Below are 27,504 nucleotides of genomic sequence, written 5' to 3' on the forward strand. Positions count from 1 at the left end.
ACACCCCATTGTAATGTCTTGTTTAAGCCACTGGGTGGTGCTCAATGTGTTTGCTAGACATGGCCATCTATTTAGATCATTTTATGATCATAGCAAAAAAGCTCACCTCCCACCACCATTAATAACAAGGCTGTCCATTAACGTTTCCACTCTGCACTTTGAACAGGTGGAGACAAGGGTAGCTGTACGCTGGCTTGATAAAAGGTACCTCCTTGTGATAAAAATAGCTTTGTATGAAACCGCATCACAGATACAACGCCCCATGGATATGAAATACACACCACTAAGTGTTTTGTAATCAACAGCAGGGCCAGATCGTTTAGAGTACAACTGAAATGTTATCATGATGTGTAACCTACCTCCTACAAGCTCACTAAAGTTATTATATTTCCCTTCTGCCGCTAGGCGTCTCTATCAAAAGAACCTTCAGAATGTATTCAGGATCAGAATTAGATAGCTAGAGCTAAGACTAAAATAAGCGATCACGGCTTTGAGTCCTGTGTGTCTAGCGGTGTATGTCTGCCCATGAGACCCTCCTCTTCACTGAACAATAGCCTAATTAAAACACAATTAAACTGGATACATGCCACGTTACAAAACGTTCCCAATGGATTATAACCGCTCAAAAGTGCATGCAGCAAAGAACTGCATGGCTAGTGGAGCTTTGATGTGTATGTAATGTACATAGACTGTATAGAATACAGGTTAAACAAACCGAACACAGACTATATATAACAGGTTTATCTGACCTAACCTAGACTGTATACATTACAAGTTAAACTGACTGACGATATGTAAACATTGGTGGAAACTAATCGCTGACATTTTCCCCAAACCTAAAAAGCCCATAAAATGCATTCACAAGTACTCGTGGAGATTTAGAAACAAATCCTTGCATGTGAAAAGGTAGTACTAGCAACTAGTAAGTAAGTAGTAACACCAACACAACACAACACACTACTGCAGGGATTGATCAGCAAACACACACCATTGCAGTCCAGGTATATATCTTGCAGTGCTTTGGGTTTGCTTTTGTGTTTCAGTACCTCCACACAGCAGACAGATGGCGCTGAGGAGCCCCGTCTCAGCGTCGTCCATCTCCAGGGGGAGCAGCTGGTTGGCGAAGGAGAACACTAGGTCGGTGAGCGGGCCGAAGCCGGCGTTGTGCATCTGCGTCCGGTTGAGCGTCAGGCCGTCCGAGAAGGTCATGGTGTCCTGCTCGGGTGTGTAGCGCGTGCAGATCCGCAGAATCTAAACCCAGAACGGAAAGGGGGGGGGGGGTAACTATTGGTTACACAAAGAAATCCAGCAGGGTGGCCACGTATGGGAGAGGAACACGCTGTTGAGACGGACTGTTTGTCGTTTTTGATGATGGGTGATGCCGGTAATATGATCAAATTGAAATTCACTCTTCAAAAAGCTTCCTTGGCCAGTTTGCTCTTTGTGACAGAATATTTCATATATTTAACATGAAACACCAGCTTAAGACGTTTCAGAGCCTTCAAGTTCGACTGCAATGGCAGTGAATTGCGTACGGGGTCTTTTGCCAGCTTCCACATAACACCAGCAGGGGGCGGTAGAGGCCCATGTCGGCTTCAACACAAGCTATAACATTTCACATCTGCTCCTTCATGAATACTCATATCTGTATCCCACTAAAAAACTGCACTAAAGCATCTCATAGGGGACAAACGCCGCTGTGTGTTTAGCAGCAGACGTGTTCTCACCAGGATGTCGAGGCAGGCGGCCTTGAGAAGGGTGATCTGGTCGGCGATGGTGAGCGTGGTGAAGCCCGGCAGCTGCTTGGCGAACTCCACCGTCTTGATGATGCACTTGGTGGACAGCTCGCTGAACTTGTCCCACAGGTCCACGTCCAGAGAGACACGGCGCTCCGAGCTGTTGCTCTGCAGGAGGAGAAGGAGAGGGAGGAGGAGGAGGAGGAGGAGGAGGAGGAGAGGGAGGAGGAGAAAGAGACAGGAGGTGGAGGAGGAAGAGGAGGAAGAGACAGGAGGTGGAGGAGGAAGAGGAGGAAGAGACAGGAGGTGGAGGAGGAGGAGGAGGAGGAGGAGAAGGAGGAGGAGGAGAGGGAGGAGAGGGAGGAGGAGGAGGAGACAGGAGGTGGAGGAGGAGAAGACATGAGGAGGTGGAGGAGACATGAGGGGGAGGAGGAGTCAGGAGTTGGAGGAGGAGGAGGAGGAGGTGGAGGAGGAGTCAGGAGGTGGAGGAGGAGACCGGAGGTGGAGGAGGAGTCCGGAGGAGGAGGTGGAGGAGAAGAAGGAGGATGAGAGAGCGAGGAAACAAGATTTTTAGTCACCTTTACAAGGAAATACAAACTGTTGTTTGTCTTAGGGTTATACAGTATATATATATGTACACCTATATAACAAATGATGACACATGACCTTTCATGGACAGGTCAGAAACGGATTCAAAAGAACGACGGTTCAGAGAATGCCACATGCCTCATCGGACCAGCGGCTACTAGGTCTTTTCGTCTGATAGGTCGCTGGCTAAGACTCTACAGTGTCTCTAATATGCTCCAAACAACGTTGACATTTTGGTGAAATAATGAGCTAATAAAGACAATTAGGGGCTGGCTCTAGCTGGGAACAAACCAACATCCATCTGCAAATGAAAGGTATGTGCAAGTGTGCTGACATAGTCCCTTGCGGTATCTCACACACACACACACACACACACACACACACACACACACACACACACACACTGCCTACCGTGGTGTATTTGCCGAGTTGGCAGAGCGAGGGGAAGGTCTCCTGGTGGGCCTTGCGGACTCTGTCGATCATCTGCTCCGTGTCGGCGCTCAGCACGTAGCTCTCGACGCACTCGGGCTTCTTCTCGTCCTTCTTCTTCTTGTTCCGGTCGTTCCTCACCGCTGCAGAGGGACAGACAGAGAACGAGAGACAGCCACCGGAAATGTTAGGACTCATTTCCAAACACTATCTTTTTCCATTCATGAGTAGGTCTGGGCGGGGGCTAGGGCCGTCTTTGCTCGTCAACGAGGCACACATCTTTGGATTCATACATCGCATCTGTTCGTTTCCCCCTCCAAATGCATCAGATCTATCTGAATATGGATCCAGCATATGACCATGAGGCTTCATAACCCGGAGAGGAGGCTCTCTCGAAGCTGGATATGGTAGAAATGATAAGCAGAGGAGGGGCCAAGATGTAAAACATGACAAGCTAAAAGCACTGAGGTGGGTGGCAGCAGGGGAGCGATTAGGTAGAGAGACATTCAGAGAGAGAGAGAGAGAGAGACATTCAGAGAGAGAGAGAGAGAGACATTCAGAGAGAGAGAGAGAGAGACATTCAGAGAGAGAGAGAGAGAGAGAGAGAGAGAGAGAGAGAGAGAGAGAGAGAGAGAGAGAGAGAGAGAGAGAGAGAGAGAGAGAGAGAGAGAGAGAGAGAGAGAGACTCTGTAGCTGAGGTGCAGAAAACACAACCCATCCTGCTCCTTATCCCGTGCTGCAAGATAAATGGCTTTAGCGGGACTTCATCACTTTGGTAGAAGATGGGGAGGAGGAAGAGGAGGAGGAGAAGGGGGGGTTGAAATAATATGAAAGCCAGGCGCCGGTGCTCCCCTCTGGGCGATCTGGCGGTGAATAGTGTGCTCACCCCCCACCGTCCCCACCCCAAATGACAAAAACCCCAGCAGGCAGCGTGTTTAGCATTGGAATCCCATTACAGGCTCCATCTAGACCCCCACCCTAGCCCACCGAACACCAACACCACCCACCCACGCACCCACCTCCTGCCCCAGCCCACAACTAGCTCAGCCTGGGGTGTGGAACTCAGATGGGATTGTGTTAGCGCGCCTGTGTGTGCTCTCGCTCTCCCTCGTGTGTGTGGTTGTGTGTGTGTGTGTGTGTGCGTGCGTATGTGTGTGTGTGTGTGTTTGCTCGTGGGCTTGGGAGGGTGATAGGGGGCTGGGTGATAAATAGAAACGCGGGATGGAACCATCCATAAAGCTGACAAATTGCCACAGCTTTCATTAGGGGTCCCGGCTAATCTAATAACATAATATGACAAATATCCTGCTGCTAATGCTTTTAAAGGGGCCCGGTTCAGGAGCCTATAGAGCGGCAAACACACCCTACAGCTTTCTCTCCATCACTTACTCCTTTTCCACTCCTCGATTTACTTCTCCCCTATCTTCCCCGCCTCATCCGCTGCCTTTCTTATCTCTCTCTCTCTCTTTGGGGTTAATGGTTTTAATGTTGGCTGTGCCATCACTTCTGTTCCTCTGTTCTCCTCCTTTGCAATTTGTGTACCCTCATCTCTCTCCCTCTCTCTCTCTCCGAGTGCAGCGAGTGTCCCCGGCACGACTGATCTGGGACCTGATTGGCCGGCCGGGTAATCCTAACCCGGGCTATTAGGGGAGAAGGAGGGCAGCGGCTGGCTGGAGACCAGTGTTGTGGAGCTGGGTACCTGGCCCCTGGCCAGGCGGGGAGGGAGAGATGCCCCCGCTGCTGCTGCTGCTGCAGCCCAGGGCTGCACGGCTCATCTGTCAGCCCCACGGAAAGGCATCGCAGCCTGGGAGAGCCCGGGCAGTGGAGGGGTGGGTGGGTTGGAGGTGGGTGGAGTGGGGTTGGAATTTTGGCCCGACCAAACTGTGCGGTTTTTACTATTTTTAACACTCAGGCAGCCATCGATGACTATATCAGGAGTGAAACATTCAGGGGTGGAATTATATTCTAGAGAGGCCCAGACACAATCGTTCACACATTGTGCTCCACTATGGCCGAACATCTGCTGCCTTAAGTGTCTCCTAACCACGCTACCGGCACTGGTGTCTTCATTAATCCCCCCCCCACACACACACACACACACACACACACCACCAGCTCTCCCCCAGATTCTGAGGATCTTCTGAGGCTGAACAGGCCGATAGGGGAAAGAGTACAGGAACAGACCGCTCCAGCCATGGGTACCCCTCTAGAGACCTAGGGTCGGGGGGAGCAAAGGTAGGCGTGTGTGTGTGAGTGTGTGTGTGTGTGTGGGGGGGGGGGGTTAGCAGTAGCACTGGTCTTCAGGTCTTCAGAGACCCTTGTTTTTACTGAGCAAATGCCAGGGTGGAGGTCTGGCGTTAGGTAGAGGAGAGGGGGCTGGGGTGGGGTTGGGGGCACCACTGGCCACGTCCAATTAACTCCTCCCCCCCCCCCCCCCCACGCCTTGCCGGCCCCCTCCAGAACCCGGTACGGGACACCCTGAGAGCGGCAGGCGGCTGACAAATTGGCGGCACAATCATCAGCCGCACAACACAATTTAATGAAGTCATTAAAGAACTATTAGGGCCGACTGGTGCTCTGTCACGCCGAATTGCCACATGCAATAACCAGGAACGGGGGGGAGGTGGGGGCCGGGGGGGGGGCCCAGCCTTACGAATGCACTCGCTGATGCTTGGCCGATGTGTATGTGTGTGTAGGTGTGCGACGTGTATTTAGGGGAGTGTGTGTGTGTGTGTGTGTGTGTGTGTGTGTGTGTGTGTGTGTGTGTGTGTGTGTGTGTGTGTGTGTGTGTGTGTGTGTGTGTGTGTGTGTGTGTGTGTGTCTGTATGTGTTTGTGTATATTGTGGATGTGTATGTACGTATGTGTGTTTGTATCTGTGTGCGTGTGCGTGTGTGTGTGTGTGTGTGTGTGTGTTAAGTTATCCGTGCACGTGTCAAGTGCCACATCCATTTTCCCGCCTAAAATCGACGCATTATGCAAAACGTGAAGGTGAGACCGTAACGTTCCGGAAGTATTTAACAGGGCGGGCGGTTGGGGTTGGGGGGAGGTTTTTTTTTGTGTTGGCGGCATGGCGAGCTACGTTACGCGCACGCCGCCGCCATCGCGTCCATCATCCCCGTGCCTCATTACCGTGAGCGTTCTGACACACGGTTACCGCGGAGACGCTCTTAGTGTCAGCGTTGACGTGTGTTGGCGTCAAAAGACACGAGAGGAGTGTGTGTGTGTGTGTTTGGGGGGGGGGGGGGGGGGGGGGGGTGTGAGTGTGTGGGGGTGGGTGGGTGAGGGAGAGGGGGGGGGATAGACAGGGATAATTTGAGAAACGAAAATTAAAGTAGTGGCAGCTCGTCCATCACACAGATTAAATTCAATGGGAAGATAAAAATGTCAATGTTCCCCTGCTCCTGCCGTTCAGTGATGAAACTTTCCTCCCTCTCTCCCTCCCTCCCTCCCTCCCTCCCTCCCTCCCTCCCTCCCTCCCTCCCTCCCTCCCTCTCTCTCTCTCTCTCTCTCTCTCTCTCTCTCCCTCTCCCTCTCTCTCCCTCTCCCTCCCTCTCTCTCCCTCTCTCTCTCTCTCTCTCTCTCTCTCTCTCTCTCTCTCTCTCTCTCTCTCTCTCTCTCTCTCTCCCTCTCCCTCTCTCTCCCTCTCTCTCTCTCTCTCTCTCTCTCTCTCTCTCTCTCTCTCTCCTCTCTCTCTCTCTCTCTCTCTCTCTCTCTCCCTCTCTCTCCCTCTCCCTCTCTCTCCCTCTCTCTCTCTCTCTCTCTCCCTCTCTCCCTCTCTCTCTCTCTCTCTCTCTCTCCCTCTCTCTCTCCCTCTCTCTCTCTCTCTCCTTCCCTCTCCCCCCCCCGCTAGCTATCAGTCCTGCAGCGAGCCTCATTTTTTTTTCTCCTCGGCGCTCGCTATCTCTCTTACCCTGCTTTGTCTCTCTCCCTCCCCCGCTCTCTCTCCGTTTCTCTTTCTTCCCCTCCCCATCTTCCTCCCCCCTAACTTTCTCCCTCCCCCCGTTCCCTCTCTCACTCTCTCTCTCTCTCTCTCTCCCGACGGACCTCAACCTTTCTCCTGATGGGCCAGCAACCCTTCATTCATAGACACACACCATTAACACGCACGCGCACACACACACACACACACACACACACACACACACACACACACACACACACACACACACACACACACACACACACACACACACACACACACACACACACACACACACACACAGGTTCCTGGTCACTGTCTGGGGGCCCGGTGCCACCTGCCACCGGAGTGTGCTGCTGTCAGCGGCCCTGCAGACCCAAGGTCAGCCCAGAGTCCGTCGGGGGCGGAGTGTAGGGCGACCTTCAGCCACTATATTGTGTGTGTGTGCGTGTGTGATTGTGAGTGTGACTGGGAGAGAGTGTGTGTGTGCGTATTAGGTCTGCTTGTGTCGGTTTTGTGGCTATGCACATAGAGTTTTTGTCGTGTGTATATTGTGTCGTGTGTGTGTGTATATTGTGTCGTGTGTGTGTGTGTGTGTGTGTGTGTGTGTGTGTGTGTGTGTGTGTGTGTGTGTGTGTGTGTGTGTGTGTGTGTGTGTGTGTGTGTGTGCGTGTGTGCTCGCATGCGCGCCTGTGTGTAAAACCGCAAGGGACTATGTCAGCTACTCCCTGCTGGCCGCAGATGGTCCCCCCCCCCCCCCCCCCCCCACCCACACAGACCCACCCCCTACCCACCCAATCCTCCTCTGTTTCACCCCTAGAGCTAAAGAGAAGGCGCTCAGTGGCCAAAGTCATCAGCGGCCAACGCCAGACAGCTCGCTGCTCCACAGTCTGCACCGTCTCCCCGGCAACAGCTCCTCCCCACCCCCACAACCACCAGCACCACCATCTTAATAGCCCCGCCCCCTTCCTACCCTGTCTGGTTGAAGATGTCTAAATTAGGACACTTCACTGCCAGTTATCACATTTCTCCTGCCCACCACCACATAAACACGGAGATATCTCCTGTCATGCTCCTGTTTGACCACCAGAGGGCTCTCTGGCTCTATCCTAGACCAGCTGCAGTGTACTGTGTGCAGCGTGTGTGTGAGTCTACAGGGTGAGTGTGTGTGTGTGTGTGTGTGTGTGTGTGTGTGTGTGTGTGTGTGTGTGTGTGTGTGTGTGTGTGTGTGTGTGTGTGTGTGTGTGTGTGTGTGTGTGTGTGTGTGTGTGTGATCTTTCTAACCATGATTAATGGCCCTATTCAGAGGTAAGGAGCTCAGAGGATAACTTCCTTTACCGTAGGCCACAGTAGTGGCGAGGGGGTGAGGCCGGGTGAGTGGGTGAGGGGGTGAGGGGGGCTTGTCCTGCTCTCTCCGTCCCATAAAGAGCAGGTAAGTAGCGCGGGGGATGACAGAGGGCGGGTGGCCGGGGAGAGGGGGGGGCAGGTGTGTTTAAACAGGTGTGTGTGTGTGAGGGAGCGTGTCACATGAGCAGTGGCTGGGGAGATGGGGGGTGGGGGCTGGGGGGCTACGCAGGGAACTGCCAGACTGTTTTGGTGGGCTATTCCTTTTCCAGTTTCACATTTTTCAATGATTTCAGCAGGCTGACCTCCACATATGGGCTAATATTTGAAATGGGTGTTTTTTGGTTCACACCCATCATAATAACAATAATAATAATAATGCAACCGACAAAATATACAAGCCCAAAAAAAATTGTGAAAATGAATGCTACTTTAGGGTAACAGAACAGAACTGTATTGTGTATAGTGGCGATGAGAAACGGAGTGCGTTTGCATTTGTGTAGGCAGCAAATGAGTGTTGGCAATGCCTGTGCTGCCGTCTGGGTGAGCGAGAATAGCATCATTAAGCTGCTCGCACGCCCACCGTTGCCGCTGTAAAAATGTGCCGTCACCTTCCCCAATTAGTTTATCAAGTCTGACAGCGAGTGTGTGAGTGTGAGTAAAGTGTGAGAGTGTGTGAGTGTTCACACACGGGCCTCTCTGCTTGCTTTTTCACTCTCGCCAGGTGAGAACAGAATCATCGCAGAGTCCTGCCAAAACCTGTGACACTCAGACCATGGCTGTGACACGCACACACGCACACACGCACACACCCACACTAAAGTCTCTGATTCTCTGTTTTGCTTATAAAAGACAAATGGGATATATTAAGAATAATGAGCGGGTACGGAATAGATTGTGAACGCATAGCGGATGAAAACAGAGTAAATTTATCTCCAGTTTGGGATTTCTTGTTAACAGCCAGGCTGTGTTCGGGGGCGGTTAGAGAGCTGCATTGAGTGGTAAAAATCTAATTCCCAGCATTGCACCGAACCAAAGTGTTGTTAAAATGAGATATAATAATAATAAATGGGATGCATTGCTTTTCTAGGACTCAAAGTTGCTTTACACTGAGGGGCGGTGGTATTCAGACCAGCAACAGACACAGGGGTGGATGGGCGGGGGGGCTAAGAGAAGGCAGTAGAGGAAAGATGGGTCTTGAGTCTCCTGAAGTCTTGGGGGGGGGGGGGGAGTTCCAGAGCCTGGGAGCTGCCCCGGAGAAGGCTCTGTCCCGAATACTGCAAAGGTTTGACTTGGAGTAGTTATGAATCATGGGTGACGTCGTTTAGTTTAGCCTAGGATCATTTGACATGCCCACTACCAGTGGTCTGAAAGCATAGCCGTAGAGTTATGGGTCATGCCGTTGAATGAGACCTCAAACTACATACACTCCTTGGCTATGGCCGCTTCCTGCAGTCTGAATGTTAAGCGGTGGGATTATGGGTAATATAGTTGAATAACACCCTAATGTACTTGCACTCCTTACACAAGCCAAATTTCCAGTGGTCAGAATGATCAGCAGTTGGATTAAGGGTAACGTAGTTGAATAACACCTTAGTACTCACACTCCTTACATAAGCCCACTTCCAGTAATCAGAATGGTCAGCAGTTGGATCATGGTTAGCCTAGCTGAATGGGACCTCAAACTTCTTACACTCCTTTGTTAAGCCAACGTCCAGTACTATGAATGAGTAGCAGTTGGATTATGGGTAACGTAGTCGAATAACACCTTAAAGTACTCACACTCCTTGGACATGCCCACTTCCAGGCACTTCTGCAGCCGGCAGTACTGGCAGCGGTTGCGGGTGACCTTGTTGATGATGCAGTTCTTCTCCCGATGGCAGGTGTACACCATGTTCTTCTGGATACTTCTCCGAAAGAAGCCCTGAGGTAACACACAGAGAGACGGAGAGAGAGATACAGAGAGACAGAGAGACAGAGAGATTGACAGGGAGACAGATCATAGAGGAAAGGAAAGGAAGGGGTAGAGAGAAAATAGACAAAAATTGAGTCAGTAAGTCTGTAAAAGTCTGATAAAAGCCCTGGTTTCCACAGCCATATGTTGTCACCATTAAAGGCAATGCAATACCAAACACGTAAGCCCTTCGAGGGTTTAAACCAGGACATAATATGCAAGAGGACAAATATTCCTCTGTCCCGTTTGCCGTCTCCCAGCTGATGAAGTCCCCCACTGGGTAGGACACGGCCTGACAGGACCCGTGGCTAACTGTTTCGGAGATGGAGAAGGTCAAGGTTGAAAGGTCAAGTCCTCCATCTCTGGAGGCCCCGAGAATCAATATCTGCAAAATACCCTTATGTCTGGCCCTGCCTTTTGTGTCTACCCCCCCCCACCTATCAACCCCCTACCAACCCACTCGCTGTCCTTCAAGAGAAGTCCCATTGTGCTTGATTGGGTGCCGTCAGGTATAATGGTTTTTGGTAAGAATAATGGTAAACCCGCCATGATTTATACATTGAAATTAATTTAAAGTGATTTATTAAAGTTAGAAAAACACGAACGAGTCCAGAAAAGGCACGCAGAATTATTGAGGGATATGAGAGGCACGGCTATCTTAAAAAACAACAGAGGAACCGTCTCTTTATTCCCGCCCCCCACGCCGCCCTTTGACCTCTGAATCATTTTCTTGATTGGATGAAGTCAGAAAGGAAATGACCAATGGGGGAGGCACTGGGGAGGAGGGGGACAAATCCACAACAACAACACATGTTGACGTCTGTCGCCAGGAGAGGACCTCATAAAGGCTTGAAAGGCATTAAAACAAATATGAACTTCTCCATCCAAAACACAACATGCGTTTGGCCATGAATCATTACTGGTAAAGTACATAAACCTCAGAATCATGGTTTCAGGGACAGACAGGTCAGCCTTGGAAAGAACTACTGCATTTTCAACCAAAAACAGATTTTCAACCAAATTCAAGTTAAACAAATAGCCCTGAATCAGCTTTTTCACTGGAATAATGTTAGGTGAATGTCAATTTTATGTGTGCAAATAAATATCTCCTTAAACAGTATGATCCAACATAAACAAAAGGCACAGATGTGTGTGTGTTTGGATGAATCAATCAACACAGAGCCTTTTTTTAAATCAAACCAACGTTGAGCAACTGAACCCACAATAATAACACATGTTCTTCCCCTTCTTCAGGATACCTCTCTTCCAGAACACACACACACACACACACACACACACACACACACACGGGGACCAGAGAGGATCCCGTCCTTGTGTTTGCAGCTCGATGGCAGCATGACGGGGTAGGAGGAGGACGCCAGCGACCCATGAAGGACACATTTCACGAGAAGGACCGGTTGGACCATCTGTTCCGGCGCTGAAGCTCATCACTTTGCCCAGGATATAGCCCCCACCGCCCTCGTATCCACCCACTGCGCGCGCGCTCGCTCTCTCTCTCTCTCTCTCTCTCTCTCTCTCTCTCTCTCTCTCTCTCTCTCTCTCTCTCTCTCTCTCTCTCTCTCTCTCTCTCTCTCTCTCTCTCTCTCTCTCTCTCTCTCTCTCTCTCTCTCTCTCTCTCTCTCTCTCTCTCTCTCTCTCTCTCTCTCTCTCTCTCTCTCTCTCTCTCTCTCTCTCTCTCTCTCTCTCTCTCTCCCCCTCCCTCCCTCCCTCTCTCTCTCTCTCTCCCTCCCTCCCTCCCTCCCTCCCTCCCCCCAGAGGTGCGCGGGCCTGTCCGGGGGTGGTCCCGTGTGTGTCTAATCTAGCCATCATTGATTGGCATTAGCCTCGTCCCATGACCCCCCGATGCTAAGCTTTTAAACAGAAACGGGGCGGCGAATGCAAAGCCGGCAGATCTGTATAACGACCAGCCACCAAAAGCCCAGTTCACGCCCTGTTCAGATTCTCATCCAACCCCTCCGAGAGGACGACTCCTCCATTGCCGGCGTGTGCTGAGAGTACAGAGTCGACACCAACAGGCCAAACGTGAGTCCATGAGGGGGGCATTAGTTTTGATATAGCTTCAGTGGCTCAGGTCCCAGCTGCTGGTTAGAGATACAGTGAGTCAATCCCGATCACAGCAATAGGCCTAAGCAGTGTACTTAACCCAGCGACGCCCCCGACCGGCAGAAACACACAGCAGTGGCTGTTGTGCGTTTCAAAGTGGCGTTGTTGTGCGTTTCAAGTGGCGTTGTGCGTTTCAAGCGTACAAAACCACTGCTGTTGGCGGAGCAGCACAGTGAGAGTGATCCTGTGTTGCATTTATTTTTTTCTTCTGCAATCTCCAATAGAAGAATGCTTTTCTGTAGGCAAATGGGGCTTAGCAGTCCCTCCCTCCCCGAACGGATTAGCATGACGCAAACAGGGAAGCAGTAGCAGCGCAGAGCGGAGGGACGGGAAGTCGATCGCTGCAGCCGCTCGCTAACAAACGCTGGTGTGCGTGCGTCTGTGGTGTGTGTGTGTGTGTGTGTGCGAATGCGTGCGCGTCTATCCATTATGCCTTTGATCCGTTGGTGCCCTAACCCTGACCCCTAAGGTCACCGGAGGGTTGACCCCCACCACCATCCCCCTAAGACCAGAACCGTTGCAGGTGCTGATGCATGCCACCTTCAGATTGGCTGCCTTCGAGGCTGGTGGGCCGGCCTATTGTTGTCAGTGTCCGTCTCTCTCCCTCTCTCCCTGTCGCTTTCTCTCTCTCTCTCAGATTAGGAGTCATCGCTTCCTACAGGCATAAAGCCTCTTTTTGTATCAGCCCTTAATCCGCCCAGCGACAAGAGTCCTCAGCCCGGCTGGCAGCCACCCTGCCGTGTGTGTGTGTGTGTGTGTGTGTGTGTGTGTGTGTGTGTGTGTGTGTGTGTGTGTGTGTGTGTGTGTGTGTGTGTGTGTGTGTGTGTGTGTGTGTGTGTGTGTGTGTGTGTGTGTGTGTGTGGTTACATGTACCATGTGCAGATGAATTCCCAACCTGTTTTTATGGGCAGTTGGTTTGAGTAGGTGTCGGGTATTACTGCCATGCGTGTATTCTGGAGCAGTGTGAAGTATTGGCCGATCGATCAAGGTCGAGTTGGATATTGTTTCATAGTGTGGTCCGTGTAATGTAATAGATCTTGGATGTTTTAATGGGTCTTGCGTAATTCCTTACGCAAGCCTTTTTCAATGGATTTTGGTCCAATTGTTTGATAAGGGTTTTGATTGTTTAAAGCTAGAAACACTAGAACGAGATGATCATTAATATCGTCTAGTTGTCGTGCTCCTTCATATTTATGGGGGTCTTTGTGGGCATGTTTGACTGTAGTCCAGAGGTCGGCAAGTTCATAGGGAATCCTCTCACATCAGACTTTCACACACGCCTTCCAGATTAAGGCCACTTTCCCAGCCTCCAACTGTGTGAGTGTGCGTGTGTGAGAGATACCATATTCTGCTGTGTGCAAAACGCTGCTGCCAACGTCCCGGCATTCTCTGCTCTCTCTCTCTCCCTCTTTCTGTTCCCTCTCACTTTTATTCTCCTCCTCAATCCTCTCTCTCCCTCCCTCCCCTCTCCCGCTCTCCAGCTCCGTCAGCGCTGGCTGAGGCCCACGCGCCACTGAAGTCCAGTACACACACACACACACACACACACACACACACACACACACACACACACGCACTACAAGCTGTAGGGGGTTGTTTTTTGGGGGCTTTTGTTTATCTATATGTCCTTGTTACCAGTACAACGGCTTCTCTCTGTGGTCTCCCCCCCCTGCCCCCTTCCACCGGACCCCCTGCTGTGTCCCCGGGACTAAAACACTATCACAAAGAAGGTAGACATGCACATTTTACGGGGGGAAACCGCTAATAACTGCAGGGGGGGGAAGGCTGAGTTTGTACAAAATTGCGTGGAAGGTGGTTTCAGGGAGGAAAACAAGAGCAAAAAAAACGAAGACGACCAAGAAGTTGCCAACCAGATAATACACCGCCCCCCCCCCCCCCCTCCCCCACACACCACACCCACCACCAACCCTGTTTCCCGCCTCCGGCGTGGGCTTTGTAGTTTGTGACGGCGCTGCATGGCAGCTCACCTCCACGTTACCCCGGTCGGTATCCGCTGAGAGCGCGCAGCGTGTATATATACATCCGCCGCGCCCGTGGCGCTGAATAATTAACGGGCTCCACGCCTCGGCGTCTCCCTCAGAAGTCGAGAGACGCGGGGAGGAACGCGCCCTGGATTTCTCTGCGTCGTGCGTTTTTACCCCCCCCTGATCTCAGCGTGGGCGCACAAAAAAAAAGAAAAGAGGGTGGGGCTTGTGATCTGTTGCTGGGGCGCGGATGGCAGGCCGGCTGACACTCGCCTGGGTTAGAACACGAAGAGGAGAAATGAGTTGGGTCGGTCCTGCATCGGGACAAGAGGAACGCCACGGAGGCCTTTTGAGACATGGACACCGACAGATGGGAGGGAAGGGGAGAGAGAGAGGGGGGGAGGGGGAGAGAGAGAGGGGGGGATGGAGAGAGAGAGAGAGAGAGAGAGAGAGAGAGAGAGAGAGAGAGAGAGAGAGAGAGAGAGAGAGAGAGAGAAATAAAGAGAAAGAATAGAGAGAAAGAGGAGATAGAAAGAGAAAGAGGGAAAGCGAAAGCGGAGATAGGAGAGAGAGAGAAAATGAGAGCGAGAAAGAGGAGAAGGAGAGGGAGAGAGAGAGATCTACCCTCGTCTGGTATTTCCTTCCATCAACACCCGGCTGGTTGGTAGGAAAACAACGGCCTGTTTAGAAAGCAATTAGAGTGGTGTGTTGGTGTGAATACTGCAGCGCCGTGATACAACCAACAATATGAGACGGCCATTAATCACCGTACAGTCCCACACACACACACACACACACACACACACACACACACACACCTCTACTCCGGCTAACAGGCCTCTTCACACCAATCACCAAACACCCTGACCAACACACACACACAAAAACACACACACACACACACACACACATACACAGACAAGCGCCCAGCAGAGCAAAACACACACGTGGGCGCGCACAGACAGACAAATGCATGCACCTTACAGGCACAAACAGAGACACACACACAGACACACGTACACTTAAGTGTTGGTCTGTTCCTATTTCTCCTCTTTTAATAGTCGATTCAATCATGCCGTCAGGGAACGGCAATAAGTGGCCAGATGGGATGATGTACCGGATAGGCATTGTAGAAATACCCAGTGCTCACAGCAGATTTTCAGAATTATTATGTTCAATCTGTATATGCTGCTCTGTGTGGTGGAGATAGCGCCTCTCTCTCTCTCTCTCTCTCTCTCTCTCTCTCTCTCTCTCTCTCTCTCTCTCTCTCTCTCTCTCTCTCTCTCTCTCTCTCTCTCTCTCTCTCTCTCTCTCTCTCTCTCTCTCTCTCTCTTCCCCCCCCCCCCCCCCCCCCCCCCCCCCCCCCCGCCCGCCCATCAGTCTCTGAAGGCCAGGTGTTGACCAGGAAGGGGGCGGGGCCAGGTAACGACTGAGCAACCACCTGTCACCGCCGGCAACAGTCGGCGTCCTTCTCATCCCCTCGACCCGGGTTACATACCCACCCCCCCCCCCCACGGCCCCTCGGCTACTGGCTCCCTTACCACGGGAGAAGTGCTTACACAACACACAGGACTGTTGTCTGGCCACGCACACACACACGCGCACACCGGCAGACACAAACACACACACGCACGCACACACAGGCAGACACACAGGGAGGCAGACACACACAGGCAGACACACACACAGGGAGGCAGACACACACAAACGCACAGGCAGACACAAAGACACACACACACACACACGGCCTGAAGGTTACATTACATGCACAGCAGTCCCCTGATAGTGTGGGCAGTAGGAGCCCCGGAGCAGAGATTACAGAGAATATATAGGTCCCTCACAGGGTAAAAAAGAACTACAGATCCCACCGGGGACTGCTGCAGAGCAATCTAAAACCCTGAAAAACTAAAGAGTGTAACAATCAAACGCACACAACGCCCCTACATGTGTTGACCGTGCGGGAGAACATGATGCGGTATCAAGGAGCGCTATGTAAGACGTTGGATAACCCCCCCCCCCTGTTACGACTGCAGATTGAGGCTTTGGAGGTGGAGGTGGAGGGTGAGGTGGTGGGGGGTGAGCGCCTATTGTGTGAAGCGCTGCCAAAGGTTGTCCAATCTATATCTAGGTTACCGAACCACAGGCAGCATCGACTTACCAGCTCAGCCGAACAACGGACGGATAAAGAGGTTTTCAATTCGGAAGCGGACGACACAACAAGTTATGAGGGCACTCCGGTCCCTGTGTCCTACTCATACCAGGGGGCCCTGACTGCTGAAGCAGTGTGGTTCGGTAGCGGAACAGCAGGTGGATGGGGTAGGAGTTGAACTGGGATGTTCCCAGGTTAGAGACTCACATATGGACACTGTTTCATTTGAAACGGTTTCTCAATTCTCTTGGTTCTACGGTAAGCGAGAGAGGCGTACGTCTAAAACCTCTACAGATGTTGATAAAATATATTTTTAAATATATTTCGACATATTATTTGACTGTTATTTGACTGGTATTTATTTGTATAACTGTATGTACAGTGTATAAATTGTGTATATGAATTTTCAGTGAAATAACCCCATCCTAATAAGGATTAGGACGGAAAGTCTAATCTATTGAACGGTCTACGTTTTATAATAACATCACAATAGAAGAAGAGGGGATTTTAATAAGTATGCCTACAGTGGCCAGCCTACGTGTTATGTGACACCTTTAGACACCTAGTACACGCCAACAGATCCCTACCTCCTGTGACATGGTCGGTCAAAACAAATATGAAGCCGGGACAGTCAAACGCCACGTCCACCCAGATTGGAGACTTCAAATACTAATCAGCACAGCTTGGATACTAATCAGTAGACTTTACTCCTCTTAAGCCCTCAGATATTCCTCTGATGTCTGATGGGCGAGACCATCCCCCTGGCTGAAGCTCTGCGTACGTGCGCCGTCTGCAGGCCCTCACCTTGCAGCCCTCACAGGCGCTGACCCCGTAGTGGTACCCCGACGACTTGTCCTGGCACACGAAGCAGGGCTTGTAGACGCGGGGCGGCGGCGGCGGCGACGGGGGGCTGGGCACGATCTCCTCCGAGCTGGTGCTCTGGGTCTCTATCGCTGTGGAGGGAGAGGAGGAGGAGAGGAGAGGAGGGTTAATCGGGGGGCTCTGTGGGTGACATTCCTCTTGAGAGGAGATCAATCGATTGATTGATCAATGACGGTGATGAGCAGCACACGCAGCGATCGTTAAGGAGCGTGCTCCCGGCGTCTCTTGCTTTGGACGAAAGGCCCTGGCGAAGGAGCTTGAAAGAGGTTGTTTCTGAGGAACGGATTTTTTGTGATGTGCACCCCACTCGAGAGGACATCTCGCATGGAAGGGAAAGACTACTTGAACAGGCAGTCTCACAGATCGACCTGAAGAGATAAAATGCACTCTCTTGCCCTGCGCTTACAAAAGGGACAGAAAAAAGGCTCCCCAGAGACAAGTAACTAGTGCTGAGAATTTTTATATACTGCTGGGGGGTTTGAGTTTGTGTGTGTGCCTGCGTGCACACGTACATATACATAAACGTTTTCGTGTATCAGCGTATAGGAGCCAGATCAAAGATGTATGTCCTGTATAGCTAGTGGGGGGGGGGGAGTTCCTCAACATCAGGGAGTGTGTGTGTGTGTGTGTGTGTGTGTGTGTGTGTGTGTGTGTGTGTGTGTGTGTGTGTGTGTGTGTGTGTGTGTGTGTGTGTGTGTGTGTGTGTGTGCACGCGCTGCTGGAGCTTTGCGTTACTGCACAGGTGTTAGTAAAAATCATTAGGTAATCACATTTAAATGTTTGACCATCGTGAAAGCACAATACTTTTGCTTGTTGACTGGTAATAACCGCCAAGTTGAGTGTGTGTCGTTTGCATTTGGCTCGCGTGTGTGAACGGGAATTCAACTTTTGTATACGCTCATCGACCAATAAGGTGTGTTTGTACAGGCTATCTCTGATAAGGATGATGTTACCCTTCAGGCACTCTACGTGTGTGTGTGTGTGTGCGTTTGTCTGTTTAAATATGCCCCACCTATCAGCCTAACACGTGCACACAGGCCTCAAATTGTGAACACGCACCAAGTTACACTCCCTGGACTGACGCTGGGCTCACCCAACACACACACACACACACACACACACCCTGACAGCAAACATTGGATAAGTTGACATGAGGACACGTTCCCTCCCTCTCAGACAGACGAGGCATTTCTGCCTCCCTCCATACTGTGTGTGTGCATCTTAAAACCCGTTCCAATCCACGTGCGGCAGATGGTACAGGGAAAGATTACATTTAGGGAACAACCACAATAATCCAAGCTGCTTCCCTTATCCGCCAGCGCAGCGCCTGCTAAAAGGAACATCAAGCTAGGGGCGACGCACTCCGCCAACTGACTTTGCGCCGCCAACTCAAATCGTAACTCGCTGAGCTAAAAGCTAGCCATCACTACGACGTACTGTTGGAACGAGCTACTTGTTCCAAAAGTTAACCTAGCCTGTTTTAGGCTAGCTGTCACAACACAACATGACGTCTGGTACAGCCGTCATATCGATGTCTGTGTCCTGGCTAAGTACCAGCCAATGCGCCGATGTAAACAACAGGACATCTGCCATTCATGTCTCGCATGGCTGAAGCTAGCAATAGCAACAGCTTTAGCTAGCTTATGCTCTGCTATGAGAACAACATAAGGAATTAAAGTAAGGCTTCTGGGGACAGGGTGTGGTGTGTGTGTGTGTGTGTGTGTGTGTGTGTGTGTGTGTGTGTGTGTGTGTGTGTGTGTGTGTGTGTGTGTGTGTGGTTTGCTGCAGGGAACTTGCATTGGTGGTAGTGTGTTCATTTCCTTGGTGCTTTTAATCTCTGCTAGGAACAGTTAATCTGAAGAGAGATAATGACATGTTTATATGTAAAAGCAAACAACTTGTAGGAATAATTGCATAGAAAGCAAAGGTCAGACCCTAATGGAGGGAATCTAAATTATTCAAAATGACACAACCAATACAACCGCGACCAATGTGTACGCGTGTTTTTGTGCATGCATTCACGCGCACGTCTGTGAGAGTGTGTGTGTGTACTCGCTGTGTGTGTGGTCAAATTGACGGTTGATGGGAAAGGTTTGGGAGCGACAGGACGATGGCGTGACGAACATATTGAAAGTCATCTGCAGGGGAACACACACATACACCTCAAGGTGAATCTTTCGACATATACCGTTATAAACTCCTAACCTAGGTGCAAAGGTAGGCTTACAAAATGGGCTCATACAGCGAGAGAGAGAGCGAGAGCGAGAGCGAGAGCGAGTGCGAGAGCGAGAGCGAGAGAAGGAGAGAGAGAGATTGCGCAATCCTGAAATGCCATCCGAGATTAGTTCATCAGGGAGAGGAAAGGAGTGTGACAGGCCACTGCAGTCTGGGACGAGGGAGGAGGGAATAAGAGGAGGAGGAGAGTGAGCTTCTAAGAACGCTGCGCTGGGCTGCCGTCGACCACAGCCAATGAGCAGCACAGCTCAAGCGACCACCCTCCCCTTTCCCAAGAGACGGAGGTGTGACAAGAGGAACACTGGCTTACAAAGAGGAGAATGCTGCGGTTGTTATCCTAGACAGCCGTCTTCTGTACCCCGACGCGCGCTCTGGATGTGTCTGGGTCGACCACCGCGCTGACGTCAAAACCAATGACGAGACAAACCAAAAGAGAAGCAACAAATCGGAATATTCCTCGCGCTGACGAGTTCCGTCTTTCCCCGTTTGCGCATAAGAACAGCCCCTTCGTTGTGAACTCTTCCTATGCCTTCCTGTGATGTGCTACGGCGAAGGTCTTACAGGGGTAGAGTCATTACGTGGCACTTGACACTTTCATTAGTCTTTCACCTCACACAACGTACGCACGCACACACACGTATGCATGCATTACATTCATGCACACAAGGGTCTTCTTCTTGTGTTGAGAGACTAAGCAGATATTGGGCAGCACCAGTCCTGGACATGCTGTCACAAACACACACACACACACATTCTGTCTCTCCTTCTCTAACGCACGCACACACGCCTGCACGCACACACACACACGCACACTCACCCGGGCTTAATGAGAGTGCACATAAAAATCTGGGACACAAGGACAAAAGTCTGTCACAGGGCGGAGGGGGGGCTGGGGGTTGGTGACTGTAATTAAACACAATGGCTGCCTTCTGCAGCCCAGTCAAACCCCAGCGAGGAGGCCAACAATGGCAGGCCTGTGGGATGGCAGGGTGGAGAGTGAGAGATCGAGGCAGAGGGACAGAGAAAGAGCGCGACAGAGAGGAAGGGAGAGACTGTAAAAATAAAAAAAAAGGCAGCAGGACAGTTCACTGACCGGCCCCCCCCCACCCTCATCCCACCCCCCTCTCACTCAAGCACCTCTCTAGACGTTTCCCTTCCAGGCATCTCTGATCAGCGATAACAAGGCTGTCCTCTGTATTAAACGCGCCGCGGCTAATGCTCCCCCGCCGCCGGAACCACCAGCCCCATCAGCGGCTAGCCGACATGTTATCATAGCTGCGTTGGCACCTCGGCTAACGCTCCCCAGCCACCGGGCCCACCAGCCCTACAGCCCCGCCAACGAGTAGCCGACATGTTAGCCACCATGTTAGCATAGCTGCGTCGGCACCGCGAGCATAAGAAGTTAAGCACTACGGAAATGCGCGGTAATGAGTCAGAACACTGAATGCATCATAGATGAACCGCACATCGTTATTTCTAGCAGGGCCTAAATAATGTCAGGGAATCTAATCATCTTTGACACAGAGTATTATTTCCGGATAAATTTCCCTCTCTAATTCCGGGTGACATTCTCCCTGAATGGCGGGTCAGCCATTGTGGCGACTAATTGGCGCAATGAACTTCCCCCCGCAGGTCACAGGGTTGTTACCTGTACACACTGCGCTGTACTGTTCACGTTTAGAAACAAAGCAGTATTACAACACGCTAAGTACGTTCTCGCTAGTCGGCGCGCATTTAAACGGCTTAATGGAGAAGAGCCGGCGGTCGGGTTGGAGGTCGCCCTTTATTGTATTAAGCCCCACTGAGCCGGGCTCCCGATGCTACTCCTCTGGACCACTCTGCATACATCAGGACTCCGCGGCGCGTCTTGGACCGTCGCAGGCCACCTCGTCCATCAGCCATTATGATCCGTAGCCAGACGCTAGCGGAGGGAAGGCCGAGGGGAGAGGGGGGTAAACGTGATCTATTCCCGGGATGAGCCACTGAGCCAGAGTTCCAGTCTGACGCTGACGCTAACACAAGGGAAAGGCTGGCTAGCATCAGCACTTCAAACATCGCCATCGAGGACGAGGACACACACACACACACACACACAAAGACAGACAGACAGACACACAAGAATGAATAATCCAGCAGACACACAATTACACACACACAAACACACTTACACAAAGAAACACACAAGAAAGAATAATCAAGCAGAGACGCAATTACAAATACACAAACTTACGAAAGACAGACAGACAGACACACACAAACAAGAATGAATAATCGAACAGACACACAATTACAAACACACACTTAGATACACACACACACACACACACACACACACACACACACACACACACACACACACACACACACACACACACACACACACACACACACACAGAGCCAGCAGACATAATTTGGTGGTGGGTCTTTGGGCAGTCTGGGCCCGGGCGCGGGGGAAGATGTTTGTGGAGGTTCAGCCCTGGGTGAGTCCTGTGAGATTAGATTACTGTCCATCCCCGTTGGATGTTTGGCCCAGCTGTGAGGCATATTAATGAGATTTCACTGTCATTAAGACCCGGCTAACTACATTAGCAGGCAGGCTGGAGAGCTGGCCGGGCAGCGGCAGGAGACCCCGGGAAAGATAACGGCCGGGGGGCGCTGGAGAGAGAGAGGGAGAGGGAGAGGGAGAGGGAAAGAAAGGAAAGAGAAATGGAGCTAAACTGGAAAAGAGACAAGAGGATGTGGGCAGTCCACAATATCTTCCAGTGTTCCAGATTTCTCATTTGTCTCTCACACACACACACACACACACACACACACACACACACACACACACACACACACACACACACACACACACACACACACACACACACACACACACACACACACACACACACACACACACACACACACACAGGAAGAGATGGAGGCCCGGGCCAGACAGACCACCGTGCCCCAGGCTGCCAGACCGCAGCCCTCTTTGAAGTCCCTCTGAAATAATGAACTGGGACGGCCAGAGGAACCACATCACAGTCGGGGAACCCCCCAAGCCGGGAGCGCCTGGGATTTGTAGTCCAAATGTGCATTAAAAGGTCCCGTGAACAATGATTAATGCTATTAAATCGGTGGTTCAAAAAAGATATGTCGAGAATTTGGAGCAGAACAAGCTGAGAGGACCACGCTTGAGTGAAGCCGTAAAACTGGAGCAAAGTGAATTTTTATCACGCTTTCTGAATCAGGAATGTAGGTGGGCAGGGGGAGATTAACAAACACATGCACACAGAGGCACGCACCAAAACAACACACACACACACACACACACACACACACACACACACACACACACACACACACACACACACACACACACACACACACACACACACACACACACACACACACACACACACACACGTAAAACGTTGCTTTGTCAGCACTCTCCATAGCGGGGGAAAACAGGGCAGTGTCCTGGCTTGTAGGGAAATCCTGCCATTCACTAAGTACGCGTCAGAATAACCTCCAATCAACCACACCGAGCCACAGCGTGGCGACACACACACATCGAGCACGTCTGAGTGTGTGCCAGGGGGACGCTTGTTCGCAAGAGGCTGAAAAAAGACTTGTAAGTGTGTGAGTCTGCACAACACACAGACATGTATAATAAAACACACACACACAAATAGAGATAGACACACGCACACACCCACATATAGAGTAGACACACAGAAATAGACAAAGACTCATTCAGACACACACATACATATATAGAAACACACACACGCACACAGACATAGAAACACACACAGCGGAAGGAGGACTAACAGTGGGTTATGTTTGTGTTTCAACACAGACAGAGTGCCAACAGTTGCTCTCGGTCGGGGAAAGTGTGGCTACACGGCGCAGAAGAGGATAAGTGGAAACACACACACGGGGGGGGGGGGGTGAGTGTGAGTGTGTGTGTGTGTGTGTGTGTGTGTGTGTGTGTGTGTGTGTGTGTGTGTGTGTGTGTGTGTGTGTGTGTGTGTGTGTGTGTGTGTGTGTGTGAGAGACAGAGAAAACCACTAATTTCCACTCTAATGAAACACAGCTTTTTCCTCTTCCTCTTTCTGCCCTCGTCTTCACTCTTCACCCCCCCCCCCCCCCCCCCCCCCCCCCCCCCCCCTCCCAGCTGCCTCCCCAACCACATCATCCCCACACGTGTTCCATCTATACTCTGCTGTCAGCCAGCCACATTCACTTATTTGTCTGAACTGTAAACATGAGTCCACACTTTCAATTCAACTGGGTGTCAATGCATTCCATGACAGAAACAAACAAACAAATGCCCCTTTTTCTTCTGCTGGTTGTGTCATCGTTTGAGTAATGCCAAACGCCTGATATGACGTGCATGATGTGATGTGCGTGTGCAGACCTCCCAGTTAGTCTGGGCCTAAAGTGGAGTCCAGGGAGGGAGGGAGAGCAATGGGTACGACATGTGTCTCCTCTACACTGAGTGATCTTGATGGGAACAGCCGCACCATTATCTCACACACACACACACACACACACCAGAGCTCGACCAATCGTGGGAGACCGGAGGTGACACGGCTCCCGCCTCCCAGAGAAGCTGATTGGAGGAGATTGAGGATGGGAGGCAGTCGCAGATCACAATGAGATCTTAATCGACTTTTAATAAAATTTCCCTACTCGGGCGCAGCCCTATCGCTTCCACACTAGAAAGCACATCAGCAGCTTATCGGTGACCCCGTTCTCAAGATGCAAAGCAAGGCCCCATGTTCAACGTTATCTCAGGAAGGAAAAACACATGGACCCACACAATCAGAACCGTTGTGCTGGAAGAAGGGGGTCAAAGTTTGAAGTAGGTCTGAGGTGGGGGGGAGGGGCGGGGGGCCTTTTATCACATGTTTTCTTATCAGTTAGAAGCCTGGATTTCATCTGCCTACAGGCTTCAGTGCCGCCCTGCGGGATCTGACCTGGCCCATGCAAAAAAAGGCCCGGTTTTCAACAGTTTCAAGTTGCAAGTGACCGAGCGCAGCATCTGTGTTCCGAGAAACGACCTCGCCGTCAGAAGAAAGAGAACGAGGGAACGCCATCCTGTTCAAAACAACTGTTTTGATGACAGTGCTGTTCCCAAAAGCCCTGAGAACTTCCCCTCGGCAACCGCTGCCCCATGGCAACAGGGTGTAATGGGATGTAACCCTATCTAAGCAGCTGCCAAGGGCGGCTGACTGACAGAAGCGATGTGCGCTGGCACAAGACCAGCTCATGCCTCCCAGCCCATCTCCCACCATCTCCTCCTCCTCCTCGGCCCCTTGTTGCTGCTCCAACGCCTCTGTCTCCTAGGCTCCACAGTTCCACTAAATATTTCTCATCCAACCCATCCTCCTCCTCCTCCTCAATATCCTGTTCCCTTGGTACATTTGGTGTAAACTGATGGGAGTGCAACACAGTCAAAGCCCCACCACCATCGGCCACAAGTAGGACAAAGGTTGTTACGTACAGGCTAGATGAGGGGGAGGGAGAAGGGGCACCAGGGCACCAGAGATGGATGTAGATGAACAGGTCTACATTGTTCAGGCCAGGGTCTAAACTGCAACACCTGTTGCTCTAAGAGATGGGCCAACAAACAAGTAACAAAGGAACTAAGGTATCTCATGTCACTTAGTACAGGGCCATCTATTGTCCCCATGTCTGGATAAATATAACATGATATACTGTATTTGCGTTTGTGAGAAACTGTGGTTTGTAAGTTCTGGTTTCTGCATTTTGGCTATGTGTGAAACAAAAACCTTTGGCTGATCTCCATCTCGTGTCAGACAGAAGGAGATGGGGACAACATGGAGGTCGTCTCTAAGTCGTATCTCCATCTCTGTTTCAGACGCAAGGAGGAGGGTCTCTAAAGAGGAGCGTGAGAGGCGCTGTTGGGCCCTCAACGTAGCTGCTGCTCACTCATCAGTTGTTTGAAGGAACTCAAAGGACACCATTGTCGCAAACACAGTCGGTGAAAGCATAATTGAGCCGCGTAAGACATCGAAAGAGGAAAGGTAGGAGGACGCGAGTAGAGAAATGGAACAAGCAGTGGACAATAAAGATTTCAATTCATTCAATACAAATATTTCCAATCACTGATCCAGTATTTTACTGATCCAAAAGTGGTGCAATGGTGTGCTTGGTGCATTCACGTCCACTGGGATCAAGTGTGTGAGCCCGCGCATGGATTACTTTATTGACAGGACATCCTTAGGCCATGGGCAGGAAGTGGTTTAGGCCTCGGCCACATTGCTGGATCGCTGCACCAGAGCACACAAAGCCCGACTCAAATCCACACGGCCCACGGCGAAAACCACAGGCTCGCAAAACGCCATTTAGAAACATCACAGCACGCTAAGCATTAAAACGGCCTCATGAAACATTTAACACACGCCTTTTTACGGACGCCTTTACAAGTTAATTATGTAAATGTTTGTGTGGCTGCACGTGCCAATTATGCTCTCTCTCTCTCTCTCTCTCTCCCCCCCTCCCCCTCTCTCTCTCTCTCTCCCCCCCTCCCCCTCTCTCTCTCTCTCTCTCTCTCTCTCTCTCTCTCTCTCTCTCTCTCTCTCTCTCTCTCTCTCTCTCTCTCTCTCTCTCTCTCTCTCTCTCTCTCTCTCTCTCTCTCTCTCTCTCTCTCTCTCTCTCTCTCTCTCTCTCTCTCTCTCTGAAAATGCAATTCGAGTGGAAACATCTGAGGCTGCGATCGGAGCCGTCCGCCCCAGCGATACCCTTTCATCAAACGCCGTTCCGGATCAAATGGAAGAATAACACACCGGGAATAATTCAGCGTTCACCCTGATGTTATGAAATCCACACACACCGTCTTGAAGAGAGAGTCACAGCATGAAAGAGTTGCCTCGTAGACGAGACCTACTCAATAGAAGCCTGCACTTTAAAAAGGTCAACAACTTGGCCTCTCCAGTGCCACCAGGTACAAAACACAACAAGGAAGCTGCATTTCCTCACGAGTTCGACATACGGCATAAAGCAAGTGTGCAAGTACGCAAGGGCGCTTTTGAAGTGGGCGCAAACACAAAACGAATGGCGAGCCCTTCTGCCTCATGCCAACACAATCAAGGGCTAATCAAGTGTTAAGAAATGGCCGGGCCTTTCTTCCCCATTGTCCACCGCACTGCCTCCATTACGCAATTACACATTAACCAGCCCCCTATTCATCCCCTTGTTTTTTAGGAGGGTGGGGGGTGGGCCGGGTTGGGATGGGGGGGGGTACCAACACACAGAGCTGTCCCTGTGTCGGCGTGCAGAGAGGGCTCCATGCATGGCTGTGTTGCCCTCCACTCTGCGCTAAAGAGAGGTTATCTTGCCCATTGATACGCACTAATCCGTGTTGACTGGCAGCATTCAGGGAGGGGGGCGGGGTGGTCAGATCTGAAGCGCATATGCAGCACGAGGAGGCCGGGGTCATGCATATGGAAAGGGGGGGGGGGGGGGGGGGGGAGAGCGTTGTTAATAGGCTGTTTGCATTGGGAGGGCTGAAGTGGGTCTTGGGGTATTGGGGTGAGGGTGGGGGTGGGAGGGGGGAGAAGCCAAGCTAAGGGGAAAGAGGGGTCGGGAGGCGGGATAGACTCATCGGGATGTCATCGGGGAGGAGAGGAGGTGATGGCCAGAGGGACAGGGGCTTTGTCATGTTAAAACGCTTCATTCCCTCTCTCTGCCTCTCCGTGCATGTGGGACAACACAACAGTCCATCACAGGGGACGGGATTAGGAGCGTTTGATCTCCTCAACTCCTCAGCCCCTCGCCTGACCCCGACACCGTCGGCGGTGCAGAGGTCGGGAGTGCGGTACACTACATGACGGGCGTGTGTGTGTGTGTGTGCGCAGAGTTTGACAAGGGGGAGGGGGCGGGGGTTGTACAGTCCAGTGGCCTATAATTTAACCAAGCACACACAAAGAACGCCAAAAAAAAAAGAAAAGGCTAAACATTTAAGTGTGTTCATCCAGCCGTCAGAGTGATATAGAGCTAATACTTAAACCCTCCACTGTAATTTCGCCGCCGTTCTACCTGCCTTCGTGTCCCTGCGAGCAAAACGAGGCATTCCTCCTGCACGCGGACTGCACTGTAGTAACCCATAATAAAAATATGTTTTACCGCCGTAAATTAC

The 27,504-nt window shown here is 51.3% G+C and overlaps 1 protein-coding gene across 4 annotated transcripts in view; it reads right to left on the minus strand.

Moving 5' to 3' along the window:
- The window catches only part of raraa (retinoic acid receptor, alpha a), an 80,262-nt gene that overhangs the window by 3,344 nt on the left and 49,414 nt on the right, over positions 1 to 27,504 (minus strand). For 2 of the 4 annotated variants that reach the window (XM_030340741.1, XM_030340739.1), the window contains exons 2-6: positions 17,034 to 17,182; positions 9,800 to 9,941; positions 2,736 to 2,911; positions 1,728 to 1,904; positions 1,047 to 1,251 (exon numbers count right to left, since the gene is read on the minus strand). In XM_030340741.1, coding sequence (XP_030196601.1) covers positions 1,047 to 1,251; positions 1,728 to 1,904; positions 2,736 to 2,911; positions 9,800 to 9,941; positions 17,034 to 17,182 — 849 coding nt within the window. The remainder of the gene's footprint in view (positions 1 to 1,046; positions 1,252 to 1,727; positions 1,905 to 2,735; positions 2,912 to 9,799; positions 9,942 to 17,033; positions 17,183 to 27,504) is intronic. The other 2 variants (XM_030340743.1, XM_030340740.1) reach the window with 1 other exon arrangement.

This window comes from Gadus morhua, chromosome 18, assembly GCF_902167405.1.
Source record: "Gadus morhua chromosome 18, gadMor3.0, whole genome shotgun sequence".
In the NCBI taxonomy this organism is placed as follows: Eukaryota; Metazoa; Chordata; class Actinopteri; order Gadiformes; family Gadidae; genus Gadus; species Gadus morhua.